At 38.3% G+C, this 14,711-nt stretch overlaps 1 protein-coding gene across 10 annotated transcripts in view; it reads right to left on the reverse strand.

Moving 5' to 3' along the window:
• GRIP1 (glutamate receptor interacting protein 1) overlaps positions 1 to 14,711 on the reverse strand; it is a 920,176-nt gene that overhangs the window by 64,998 nt on the left and 840,467 nt on the right. For all 10 annotated transcript variants that reach the window (XM_053716876.1, XM_053716872.1, XM_053716874.1 and 7 more), the window contains 2 exons: positions 4,043 to 4,182; positions 2,753 to 2,938 (listed from right to left, as the gene is read on the reverse strand). In XM_053716876.1, the coding sequence (XP_053572851.1) occupies positions 2,753 to 2,938; positions 4,043 to 4,182 (326 nt within the window). The remainder of the gene's footprint in view (positions 1 to 2,752; positions 2,939 to 4,042; positions 4,183 to 14,711) is intronic.

A 14,711-nucleotide genomic window follows, 5' to 3' on the forward strand; every position in this document is an offset into this window, starting at 1 on the left:
TATTTTCTGGTTTAAAATATATATTCAGTTACCTTTCTATTACACAATCAGGGACTTGGTATAAAAGGAGGAAGGTACAACAGCAAGTTCTGGGCAGTGCAATGTCTAGGCAGTCTGGGGTGAGGTGTGGTGACCCAGGGAGTGGGGTTTAGACATTCTGTGCATGGATTGGGTAAGGAGCCAATCAAGTCAGGTGATGACAATTTGTACTAAAATATTAAAACTAAAAGATTTGCCCACTTTTACAAATCATTTTATTATAAGATAAATAGTATAGGCATAAAATCAACAAATGCTACAAGTTACAAAACGTATTAAACAACCATCTTAGAAAACACAAAAAAAATAGACATCTAGTACTAACTGTACAGGGCATCTCTAGCTCCTACAACCTTAGTTTGCACTATATTACTAACTAAATATAAGAGCCCAGGTAATGTATCCCAAGAAAAGTATGCACAGTAATGATAATGTACTTAACCAATTCAGTTATCCAATTGGCTTTCTGTCCAAGATCAGTTGCCTCCAGGAATTAGGAAGGTGAATAAGGAAAAGAGTTTGTCTGGTTACTGGTTGATCCTAACTGTATACATTATTCACTTGGGTGTGGCCTATTATACACTAATTAAAGGCCAAAGACTAGGATAAAGTCTCTATATTTCTTGCCAAAAGTGTATGTTTTTACACAGTGACTATTCCATAGATAAATTATTTGCCCAAAGTCATGACACCACACAGCTAGCCACAGCTCTTCTGTTAGCAAAAGTTACATTGTTTTGCAGTTTGATATCTGATAATCTCTGCTAAAATTGTTTAGGAACAGATATGTAGGGGGATTAGGCTATTGAGGAACAGGCTTCCAATTTGGGTTGTTCCAGAAACGATTCTCAAAATCTGAGTTACTCAAGATTCCTTTGTTTAAAAATAGTTGAATATAATAAATTCTTTTGTTTTAAGCTATGAAATCTGTATTTAAAAATGTTATTTTGTTATTGCAATGAATTTTTTTCTGGTTTTAAAATGTTAAAGAGACGGTCTACACCTTAGTCATCTTAAAGTCTTACCTCAGATTAAGCTACAAATAGTCTCCTTTACCCCCTTCTATATCATGCAGCAGGAACAGTAAAAAAAGGTTATTTTAAAACAAATATTGTTTCTGGCCACTTTGAAGTGGCTTCCAAGCGCTGCCCACTGATGACATCATGATCTGGGCTAATTCTAGACACTCAGTTGAATAGCATTGACAGTCTGTTGAATCCAACTAGTGAGCATTTTGTGATTGGATGCCATATGCAGCCCAGATTGTGATGTCATCAGTGGGTGGTGCTTGGCAGCCATTTCAAATTGTCCGGAAACAATATTAATTTTAAAATTCCTGCTGCATGATATAGAAAAGGTGCAGGAGGCTATTTGCAGTTTAATCTAAGGTAAGAATTTAAGATGACTAAGGTGTAAACTGTCCCTTTAATTATAAATTAATTTTGATGATAATACATTTTTAATTGTGCATGTGTCACATATAATATTGTTTAAAGTGAATGTAAATTTTGATGCTAAAGTGCCCAGTTTTGAAAAATTCTATTTAAAACAGGGGCACTTTAATTCATCAAAATTTACATTTCACTCGTGTTGTGAAAAAATACTTACCTTTTAAACTTGAAAGCCGCTCCAGCTTCCCCCGGTCGTCGCAAGCCATTTCTGACGTCAGAAATAATTGATCGGTCATCCTCCAATCGCCGTGATTGGAGAAAGCCGGATTCCTCATTTTAGACCCAGGAAGAGGCTTTGCGACGGGTGGAGGAAGCTGGAGCAGCTGTCAAGATTAAAAGGTAAGTATTTTTTCACAACACAAGTGAAATGTAAATTTTTATAAATTAAAGTGCCCCTGTTTTTAAACAAAAAAAATTAAAACTGGGCACTTTAGCATCAAAATGTACATTCACTTAAAGTGGGAAAAAACAAACTACTATTTGATGTTTCCGTGTAAAAATTCAGACACTTTGAAACAGGGGCCACAGTTTCTTGTATGTATAGTGTCGTTAAGATCACACTTTTGTTGACCAATGGGCATTTTAATGTTTAGTGTTTCTATGCTGAAAAATAAAAATAGTTAGTTCTTAAGCTTGTGGTATACATGTGGGAATTTTCATTATCAGCCAGTGAGCTCCTTCCCACGGCCCAGTTGTGAACTTAATTTTAAAGTCTGGATAACCAACTTAAATAGGCCAGTAAACATAATTTGCTTACATGATTTCTCTGTAGTCTTGTAATAAATTAGCAGACTAGGTACTCCACTACTTGCCTTATCTGAAGAAGCAAATCAGGGATTTGTTACTGGAGTAGACACGACTAGCCACAGTCATTATGTTATCAAAAATGCCATTGTTTTGCAGTTTATCTGATAATCTCTGCTGAAGCCAATTAGGGACAGATATGTAGCAGGGTCAGGCTTGTGAAGTCTGTAATGTGCACTTCCAATCTTTAGAATTGGAAAATTCCTAATTTTCAGAATTAAATCTCAGAAAAAGGAGCAAAATAAATAAAGTATATGACAAAGTTGTTTTAGTATGCATAATTAAAAATGTTATATTACAATCTCAAACTGTTAACTGTCCCTTTAACAACTATTTCCATTTAATTAAATATATTTTAACATGTATATACGTTTATTTTTATTTCATATAAAACATATTTCCACTTTCCTATCCCTTCAAAGGGATAAAAGTTAAACTTGAAATACACAGAAAATTACCTTGACTTCCAAAGGCCGTGTCAACAGCAGAACCATCCCAGGATTCCACTGCGCTATCCACACTAGGAACCGTGGTAGAGTAAACGTCAGAGAGGTTACTAGACTTCTGGGTGACAGGTGTGTCATCATCAGCATCACACAGCTCACTTATTCTGCCAGAGGAGGCAAATGCCTTGGGACTTGTCGCTTAAATAGATTCAGGGGGAAAGTCATTAATCATTATGCTGCACCTTTAAAACTGAGACAAATCAATGCCTAAAGAATGCTTTAAATATAAATAAATAGTCCCCAACATATACTACATTGGCATATGTACATATGCCAAGTGTGTGCAACTTTACCAACATTTAGACACTAAACTTTCTTAGAGAGCCGGTGGTTTGCATGATACAAACTGAGTCATCAGTGACACGATACACACCACTGCTGGCTCTTGGTTCAGGTGCAGTATTTAAAAATGGCTGCTCTTGGCACACAGCATATATACATATGCCCCCGAAGCATTAATAACTTTTACTAAAATATTTGGTAAATGAACAAATGTATACGTTTTTACAGATGGTAAATAAAGTGACTTTTGTTAAAGAAAGTCGGTCAAATTGTCGGCCTGTTTAAGGCAAAAAACATGTCGCAGTACAAGATTGCTGATATTGTAGGTGTATCATGTAGTTCTGTAATGAATATTAAGAAAAGAAACGGCTTGTGGTTTCCGGCTAACAGGCCATTTTCAGCTAATCGTTCTCTTGGATACCTTGATGCCTGAATCCTGAATCTGTTTAGTCAAAACTCTGAGAGGCACTTTCCTATTTTGAGTGCAGATATCCCGAATTCTTCTGTCAGTTTTTGGTGTAGTAACACAATATCCACCGCAAACACCCTTCAATTTTGGGTTGAAATCATCCCCACAATCCATTTTTTCTTAATCTTCTTTACAGAACTATGTGATACATCTACAATTTCAGCAATGTTGTACTGTGACATGTTTTATGTCTAAAACAAGCCGTCAGTTTCACCAACTTTCTTTAACGACAAGTCACTTTGTTTATGCATCTGTAAAAATGTATACATTTGTTAATGTATGCATAAATATGTGTTGCAGATGTTGTCAATATAACATGGAATAAGAAACGGTTAAAAAGCTAAAAAACAATCAATTAACACCATCAAGAATAAATAAGAAATTAATATCGAAATTATGGTTTTTAACCAATGGGTTTAATAATTTGGCCATGTACTGTAGACAGAATTGCACAAAACTTAGTTGTGTTACTGCGTATTAGTCGAGCTTACCATCAGTCTGCTTCTTGATTTTTAGAGTAACCGTCTCTCCTGCCATCTGCAGTAAATGAATGGCTTCACTTAAGGGCTTCCCTTTCAGGCTGTTGCTATTAATTGCAAGAATTCGGTCTCCTATATGAATGGCGCCAGTCCTACCACGGAGACAAACAGTAAATTCCAATTGTTTATGAACTGGGTTTAGGCAAAGATTTCATCTAAGATATTTTATTCATCAGCCTACTGCTCAGTGACAAAAATGAATATAGAACTCTGTGAAGGTAATAAAAATAGTTTAATTCTATGTATTAAAATAACTTTGCAATATACTTTATTTAGTTTGTCCCCTTTACTGTAATTTAATTCTAAAAATTGAGGGATTTCCAATTCCTGTTAAAAGTGGATGTACAGACCCCAGACTTTACACCGTCGTCCATTGCTTTATAGACACTAAACCTTTACACTCATTTTTATATAAACAACGAATATATATTTTAAAAATCTGCATATTATTCCCATTCTAATGTTTGCTTTGAATACATCATTCTACAGCATTTATTTAGTTCTTAATGTCCCTTTTAATACACATAACTGCCCATTTGCTTAAAAATGCAAATCTATGTATTCTGTTCAGGGTTACGTATTTTATTCATTTTACAGATGTATTTTGTAGCGCTATAAATAATGGATGATGATAAAAATTGTAATCTCTTGGGAAAGCTTAAGCTATCTCCTCATGGGTCTTTATATTTATTCAATAACTGACAGTTCAATTATTGAAATCCAAAAAGGAAAAAAGAAAATTGCAGAAGCTATAAAGAAGGGATTTTTTTTTTCATTCAACACAAAGAAAGCTTGAAAACTAATAAAGTTCTTATAATGGGCAAGACTTGCAGTTCTTTTTTTACAATAAATAAAATCCTGCATTGTAATACAATTCCCATACAGATAGAGAACAGTCAGTGTGGAGCCTGACAAAAAACAAAACACTTTCTAAACTCCCTATTTATTATCAGCAGGTGTCCATATAATGATTCTGAATTGGTACTCTATGGATCCGGCAATAAAGAGACCTGGCTGACAGGCTCTTTCAACTCCAGCATATATATAAACAGTAATATCCACTGCAAGGCTATTTTTCAGATGAATAAAAGTATTTTTCTAGCCTGTACGTACAGAGAGGCAGGAAGCTACTGACCCGGGGATTCATTATCATTTCTAACAAATCTAAATCAATGTTTAGCTACATAAGAGATAAATACAGGACTAGCTCTATAAGGCTAACTGAAGTCATTACCTTAGGAAACAGTGGTAGGGGACACCCAGTGTAGCCAGTTAACTGTTTGGTTTCCCAGCAATTGCTAGTTTATATCCCTGAACACAAATAATGATCTGGCAGGCGTTTTTCCCTTTAATCTATCTCTCCCCACGTATGTATAGGTTATGTTAGACTCCCAAACAGGTCACCCTCTACTGGTCTCTCTCGTCTCCAGGTATCACTAGGAGGGTAGCAGGTGTTGCCCTAAGCCAGGGTAATTAAAGCTTCTATTGTTTGGTAGGGTAAAAACTCTGTACCCTGAAATGATAGGTGATACTAGAGGTGCTACGAGGGTATAATCCATTTAGTAATAGAATAGAGGTGTTTTCATGATGGCTTAAACCATAAAGTAATGACAGTGAGTATTTGCAGCACTATCTCACGTGCTCATTGTGACATCTTTCAGGGGGTGCACATTTTGCAAGGAAAAAGCCTCTAAAGAGCATGCACACCATGAAGGATGAAAACCTAAAAAAAAATACAAAAGCTAGTACCTACAGAATGTAACTGATTGTAAAGACACTGTGAATATGCTGCCATCCTATGCGGATAAGATTCCCAATATGCACGTCTTACACACAGTCATTAAATCACTGTGCTTTGTGTACTACTTTCAGTCAGAGGGTAGAAGTTGAGTATTAAAATCCCCTTCATTTTTCACATTTTGTTTTGTTGCGGCCTTATGCTAAAATGGTTTAAAATATTTTTTTCCACATCAATCTACTCTCGATACCCCATGATAACAAAGCAAAAAACACATTTTGTATACTTTGCAAATGTATTAAAAAGAAAAAACTGAATTATCACATTGACATAAGTATTCAGAAAGTTTCCTATGATACTTGAAATTTAGCTCCGGTACATCCCATTTATCTGGATCATCTTTGAGATGTTTCTACACTTTGATTGGAGTCCACCTGTGGCAAATTCAATTGATTGGGCATTATTTGGAAAGGCATATACCTGTCTATATAAGGTCTCACAGCTGAAAATGCATATCAGAGGGAAAACCAAGCCATGAGGTCAGAGGAACTGCCTGCAGAGCTTAGACACATTGTGTAAAGGCACAGATCTGGGTTAGGCTACAAAACAAATTGCGGCTGCATTGAAGGTTTCCACAGAGACCTGATGATTCTAAAAAGAAGAAGTTTGCCACAACCAGGGCTCTTCCTAGAGCTGGCCACATAGACAAACGAAGAACCCAATGGTCACTCTGGTTGAGCTCCAGAGATTATGTGTAGAGATGGGAGAAACTTGCAGAAGGAAAACCATCACGGCAACACTCCGTCGATCTGGGCTTTATGGCAGAGGGGCCAGATGAAGTCTTCTCCTCAGCGCAAAACACATGAATTTGCAAAAAAGCACATAAAGGACTCTCAGATGTTGAGAAAAAAGATTCTCTTGTCTGATGAAACAAAGATTGAACAGTTTGGCCTTAATTCCAATCGTCATGTCCGGAGGAAACCAGGCATTGCTCATCAACTGCATAATACCATCTCAACGTGAAGTATGGAGGTGGAAGCATCATGCTGTGTGGGGTGTTTTTCAGTGGTACGAACTGTTCAGGGTTGAGGAAAAACTGAACCCAGCAAAATATAGAGAGATATCCTTAATGAAAACCTGGTCCAGAGCGCTCACAAACCTAAGCACACAGCTAAGACAACACAAGAGTGGATTAGGTACAACTCTGTGAATGTCCTTGAGTGTCCCAGCCAGAGCCCGGACTTGAACCCAATCGAACATCTCTGAAGAGACCTGAAAATGGCTGTTCATCGGCAGTCCCTATACAAACTGACAGAGCTTGAGAGGATCTGCAGAGAAGAATACCAGAAAATTCCTAAATCCAGGTATGCAAAGCTTGTTGCATCATACCAAAAAAGTTTTGACGCTGTAATTTCTGTCAAAGATGCTTCAACTAAGTATTTAGTTAACAATTTTAACATAAGGCTGCAACATAACAAAATGTGAAAAAAATAAAGGGGTCTGGATATTTTCTGAATGCACCGTATGTGTTTAGCTGCAAAAAGAGGTTGTTTAAAGCTTATCTTTATATATCCCAAAAAGTCAATTAAATTTATTTAAATACAAAATGTGTAAGTGTAGAGGATAAACCAACAATGGAGAAGGAGAATAAGAATATTATTTTTTTACAGTGATGTTAGAGCAATTTGGAAGTTTAAAATCTCCTATAATGTGTGAAGGGATGCTGTATGCATAACAGTTTATGAATTGTGGTGGTGATCAGGACCTCAGTAGATAAGAACACAAAGAGAGATAGCTGAAATAAGTTATGTAATGTAAACTTCATGTGACAAGAATGGTAGGGGTGGAAGTAAACCATCACGGCAACACTCCGTCGATCTGGGCTTTATGGCAGAGGGGTACAGTAAGGTCAGAATAGAATCCCAACAACAACATCTGTCTCTAGGCCTGGGAGTGTGGCTAGTGTAGATATAGTACAGTGCTGCAGGAGAGCTTGTTAGAGATGGGAAGTACTTGTCACAGGACACAAGAAAGGAGCACAAAGGAAATACTCTTAAAGGACTATCAAATTCAGCAGAACTGCAATGTAATAACACATAACATACTCTGAATGAGCACTAGGTTTATTTTTTCTGCCAAATGTGAAATTTCCTTCTATTTCCCTGTATCAGGTGACAATCAGCAAATCACAAACTTTTTTTTTAAGTATGCACTGCGAACTCTTGCACATGCTCAGCGGGAGCTTGTGCGTCAGACACTGGGCATATCAATTAAAAACACTGCACAATCTGATAATAAAATATTGTTAAAGATCCCATGCTCTATCTGAATCATGAAAGTTTAATTTGGACTTTAGTACCCCTTTAATATGTTTGAGATTATTTATATTTTAGTGTTGTGTGTATGTACTGAGGATCAAGGTTTGCCAACCAGCTGCTGAAAAGTATGAGAGGTATTGATACAAAATGAGAGTATGTTTTGTCTGAGTGTTTCAGATGTTTTTTCTTGTATTTTGGGGTTGTTTTACTGAGCATGGGGCTGTGGCTTTAAAGGGACAGTAAAAACACAATTAATCTTTCATGATTCAGATACAGCATACAATTTTAAACATCTTTCCAATGTACTTCTATTATCTAATTAGCTTTGTTTTCCTTTATTGAAAAGCATACCTGGGTAGGCTCAGGAGCAGCAGTGAACTACTGGGAGCTAGCTGATGATTGATAGCTGCACATAAATGCCTCTTGTAATTGGTTCACACAATGTATTCAGCTAGCTCCCAGCAATGCAGTGCTGCAATGGATACTGAGAATAATGTAAATTAAGTAAAATAAGTAAATTGGAAAGTTGTTTAAAATTGTATGCTCTATTTAAATTGTATGCTCTATTTAAATAATGACCTAACAATTGTGTGTTTCATGTACGTGTAAGACAGTGAGTATAAATGATAAAGGCAAAAAGAACTAGGGTATTTGTTAAAAAAAAAATGCTTTGCCTGAAACCAATGCAAAATAATTGCTATAAACCAATTTATGGTATATTGTGCACAATCTTTGATCTAACTCAAGTAATTTCATGTCTTGCAAATGCTAAGACAATTAAGATCTGTCAAGCTTGGGGTCTTCATTCATTGCACATTCTTCTTTACAACTAATAAGGCATGAATATGCCTTATTTGATCATTCCATTTATTTCAAACAAAAAGCCAATATTGAAGCTTATTTATATGAAATGGACTGGGTACACATTCCATGTCCCGTCAAAACTCACCAGCACCCACAGACAGCTGCACAGCTTTCAGTGACACAGACAGTTAACCCCAGACATGCGAACAACATTACAAAAAAAAAATATTACCTAACACAACAAAAAGTCTGGCACCCCCTTGCAAGCACACAGCTACATTGAACGCAAAATGGAAGAGTTAGTTACAGGTCTCTTCTTCCTTGGGTCCCTAGCCAACAGATATCATAAGCATCAATACAAACTTATAATAGAGAGTGGTGTACAGACGTACACCCACACCCTTAGGGGGCGCTTCCTACTAACTATGTATACAAACAATGATAAACATATAATAAACATAAAACATTTCAACATAAAAGTCCATATAAACCAGTATGTGGATATAATCCACAGAGTGGGGCAGCTCTCTGTCGAAGGACGGTCAAATCCTGGTGTATCGTGATCTGCAGAAAGAGAACAGAAGCGCCACCATGGCCTTGTACCACCAGAGCAAATATACACAAATGCAGATGAATATATATATATACTCACAAACAAAAAGCACCAAACGGTGCTAGTGGGGCAGACTGGAACTTCGCAGGGGTCCAGCTCACTGAATACGCCCAGCAAATGTCCAGTCAGATTACCTTAAAGGAGTGTGCCTGTTGCCGTTTCATGTAGTTTTGTTTCCCCTCAGAGCTGCAACCAGTGAAATCTGTTGCCCTACGGCTCACTGTTTTCAATGCAGTGTCGGCTGGCTTGGCCATGCATGCATGCATTGAAAACAGCATTGAAAACAGTGAGCTGTAAGGCAACAGATTTCACTGGTTGCAGCTCTGAGTGAAAAAAAAACTACATGAAACGGCAACAGGCACACTCCTTCAAGGTAATCTGACTGGACATTTTCTGGGCGTATTCAGTGAGTTGGACCACTGCAAAGTTCCAGTCTGCCCCACTAGCACCGTTGGGTGCTTTTTGTTTGTGAGTATATATATTCATCTGCATTTGTGTATATTTGCTCTGGTGGTACTAGGCCACGGTGGCGCCTCTGTTCTCTTTCTGCAGATCAATACAAACTTATCTGACAGATGGGCTAATATATATGTGTGTATACATGTGTACAAACTTAACCTGACAGATGGGCTACTACATATATATATGTGTGTGTGTGTGTGTATATGTGTACAAACTTATCTGACAGATGGGCTACTAAATATATATATATATATATATATATATATATATATATATATATATATATATATATAGCAACAAAGTGTGTATGCAGTCCCACTGTCTCACGCCAACTGCCAGGGTGCTGTTGAAGAATAATAGACAAAGTAAAAATAAGCACTCACTGGTCTTTAGATAGCCAAGTCAACAAGAACTCTTTATTGCGTGCTGTGATGTTTCGGGACCAAACACAGTCCCTTCCTGACTATTATAAAGTTTAAAAAGCAGCCTTTTATAGGCCCCTAACACCCTCCCATAAAAATAGGTCAAACCAGGCCGTTTTCTGAGTACACACCCCTATTATACATAAATCTCATTGGTTGCTAAGCAAAACATGTCATAGTGAATAGCATGCTTATAATAGAATTATAAACAAAAATAAGAATCAAACAACCAAAATAGAACTAGCCTCAAGGTCCCCAGTCCTTACGGAACAGTGGACAACTATCACCGGTCAGTCACATATCATATGCACCTTCAATCAATATAGGAAACTCTGTATGTCATGGCAAGCACACTGTCAACCAATCACAGCCCAGTCATGGGCATGATGTCACAGTGTTCCGACCCAAAACTAACCCGTTGACAATAAACACCCAATCATCATGAGTCACAGCCTGTAGTGAGCAATATCAGTGTTTCCAATCACAATGTATAACACTATGGTTAACAATAGCCACGATCTAACGTAATGAATAAAAATTCATCATGTCCGTAAATCATATATAAACCTCATTGCTACGGGAGCGGGGTAAGAACTCCAATATTGACATTTACTTTGCCATGTCCAATCGCCATAAAATACGTAACGGTCCACTCCCACCAATGCTGAGTGTACATTCTAACATAAACAAAGGGAAGGGAAACCGGACACATTTACCTGCAAAGTGCAATAAGAGAGGCGGTACCCCAACTCCCGCTTTTATCTGACAGACTCCAATCACAGCTCAACAATAGACACACCCACCAAAATATGCACCCTGTTCCTCACCTCACGAACCGCCCATCTCCGGGCTCAGTGTGAAATAAAAAAAAGACTAAAAATGAATAAACATTGAATAAAAATTGTAATCTGCCTCATATCTGTACATCATAACAAGTGGGAGTAAATACCTCTATATATCCACTATCCCCATCCGATGACACCAAAATAGGGAAAGAACACCAACTAGCCGGTCTGAAATCTCAACCTTCTTATACGTCAATAATTAGTGAATGAACCACGAAAACCTCACCTAGATAGGGAATCAAAACACCTTTGCTCCATGAGTAGCATATTAGCGAAGCCACAAAAAAGATAAAATATAAGAAATACCCCACCAGATCCGACTGAAATTAATTTACACCAGAGCCCCCAATACGGAGTAATTCACAGACCACAACAACATCCGACTCGTGCACTAATTCATCACTGATCTAATAAGATGGTAGGGGACTAGCATAACCATACAATCACACTAAAAGAGATCCAGGACCCTCCAGGAGGGAATGTGGAGCCAATACAGTCTACCTAAAAAATACATAGTAAATCTAATAACTACAGAAACGTATGTCCGCCGGACATGATGATGTAACACACAGCCCAGATCGATAACCACCGTCAGTCAGGATCCTGAAGGAACAATATATACAAAAACAAGCATATTAAAAGAATTTAAAAACAAGTGAAAAGCAAAATGACGGATAGAGCCCAAATACATGGAGATATTCAAAAGACAATCAACTTGCTATAAACAAATCGCATCAAAAATGGTATCACACCCATGGATCATGGACCCTCAAAATAAATGACCAACAAGTCAGCCATATAAGGAATTGCTCAAAAGGACCCAAAGGGGGCGCCCCCCTTGGGCTCCATACTCTGAAATGGAGAGTGGACCCTCATAAAATTCCTATATACACCCATCGGGATTATAGGCAACACTGCCAGCCAGTGTGAACATTCAAGCCTCTAGGGCTCAGAGTCCCCAATTCGTAAATCCACCTGGATTCTTTCTGCAATAGGATCTCCGCCATATTGCCACCTCTTCTTAATCGTGGTACATGGTCAATTATTCTGAATCTAAGTTCATTCACAGAGTGTCCTGCCTCCAAAAAGTGGCGGGCAACAGGCTGGTCCGACTTCCCTTTGTTAATGGCTGACCGAATACTGGACCGATGGTTCGTCATCCTAGTTCGGACATCGTCCACCGTTTTCCCGGTGTAAAATTTGCCACACAGGCAATTGAGAAGATAGATTACAAACTAGAAAGAACTTTATCTCATATTTTTTCTCTCTCTCTGGATGGTTGAAATAGGTGCCAGTCAACATGCCATTGCAAGTTACGCAACTAGGACAGCGAAAGCAACCCTTTTTCTTGGTGTTCAACCACGTTTGTTGAGGTGAATCGGGGTTGACATCAACTTTCATTAAAGAGTCCTTTAATCTCCGACCACGTTTATAGCCTATTCTTGGGGCAAGCCACCCTTTAAAGGGAAGTGTTGAATCAACCTCCAAAAGTTTCCATTCATCTTTGATGGCTTGAGATATAAGATGGCTCTCAGGGGAAAATGTGGTTACAAAAGTTAATTGCTGGTCCAACCTAGGTGCTGTCATCTCCTCCATAGATTTTGACTGTGTAGCTTGTTCTCTCATCTCAGTTAGTAGTTTCCTTTTGTAACCCCTATTCAAGAACCTTGTTGTCATTTCATTGAGTTGATCCTGGCAAAGCTCACTACTAGTGTTATTTCTTATAACTCTTTGGAATTGTACTTTGGGTATGTTGTCGACCAGGGAGGGTTGGTGACAACTCTGAGCATGTAATAATGAATTACAGTCAGTAGCTTTATGGAATAGGGTTGTCCCCAGACCTTCGTTTGTCTTAAAAACCCTTACATCTAGGTAATCAACTGTGGTGTCATCGGCTGTATGGGTAAACCGAATGGTGCTGTCTTAAGAGTTAAGGTCTTCAATCCACTTGATCAGACTTGCTTCACCGTCTCCCCAGATGAGGAACAAATCATCTATATACCGGCAAAAGAATTTGATACTGCTGTTCTCATATACATTCATCCTTGTAGATTCATAATCTGCCATATATAGATTGGCCAGGGATGGGGCCACATTCGACCCCATCGCTGTCCCGGAGATCTGTTGGTAAAAGGTGTTATCAAACAGGAAAAAGTTTTCAGTCACGCAGATGGTCAGAAGTGTGATCAATACCTCCTCCGATGGTCCTATATACACTGCTCTCCATAGAGTATTGGCTACTGCTGCAATCCCAGCTGTTTTAGGTATGTTTGTGTACAACCTCGATACATCAAGGGTTACCAATAAATCAGTTGTGCAGATATTCTCCAATTTCGTGATGCGTATAATGAAGTAATTCGAATCCTGGACATATGATCTCGTTGACTTTACGAATGGTTGTAAGTAAAAATCTACAAACTGTGCAAGGGGCTATAACAAAGAGCCCCTTGCCGAGACGATGGGTCTCCCAGGCGGTGATTGTAAGATTTTGTGGATCTTGGAGAGAGTATAAAAGAGTGGTATCACTGGAAACTCTCGTCAGGAAATTCAGGTCTTGCTGTGAGATTAGATCCTTCTCCCTCCATTCAAACAGAAGCACATCAATTCTTCTCTTTAATTTCGTGGTAGGGTCACCTTGAAGTGGGAGGTAGATCTTGTATTTTCTCTTTTCTGTGGCTTCGCTAATATGCTACTCATGGAGAAAAGGTGTTTTGAGTCCCTATCTAGGTGAGGGTTTCGTGGTTAATTCACTAATTTTTGACGTATAGGAAGGTTGATGATTTCAGACCGGTATATATCAGTGGATATATAGAGGTATTTATGATGTATTATGTACAGATATGATGCGGATTACAACTTTTATTCAATGTTTATTCATTTTTAGTCTTTTTAATTTCACACTGAGCCCGGAGATGGGCGGTTTGTGAGGTGAGGAACAGGGTGCATATTTTGGTGGGTGTGTCTATTGTTGAGCTGTGATTGGAGTCTGTCAGATAAGTGCCGGAGTTGGGGTACTGCCTCTCTTATTGCACTTTGCAGGTAAATGTGTCCGGTGTCCCTCCCCTTTGTTTATGTTAGAATGTACACTCAGCATTGGGGGGAGTGGACCGTTACGTATTTTGTGGCGATTGGACATAGCGGAGTAAATGTCAATATCAGAGTTCTTACCCCGCCCCCGTAGTAATGAGGTCTATATATGATTTACGGACATGATGAATTTTTATTCATTACATTAGATCGTGGCCACTGTTAACCATAGTGTTAAGACGGTTAACTTATTATACATTGTGATTGGAAGTACTGATATTGCTCGCTACAGGCTGTGACTCATGATGATTGGGTTTTTTTGTCAACGGGTTAGTTTTGGGGTCGGAACACTGTGACGACATGCCCATGACTGGGCTGTGATTGGTTGACAG

The sequence above is a fragment of the Bombina bombina genome, chromosome 6, assembly GCF_027579735.1.
Source record: "Bombina bombina isolate aBomBom1 chromosome 6, aBomBom1.pri, whole genome shotgun sequence".
In the NCBI taxonomy this organism is placed as follows: Eukaryota; Metazoa; Chordata; class Amphibia; order Anura; family Bombinatoridae; genus Bombina; species Bombina bombina.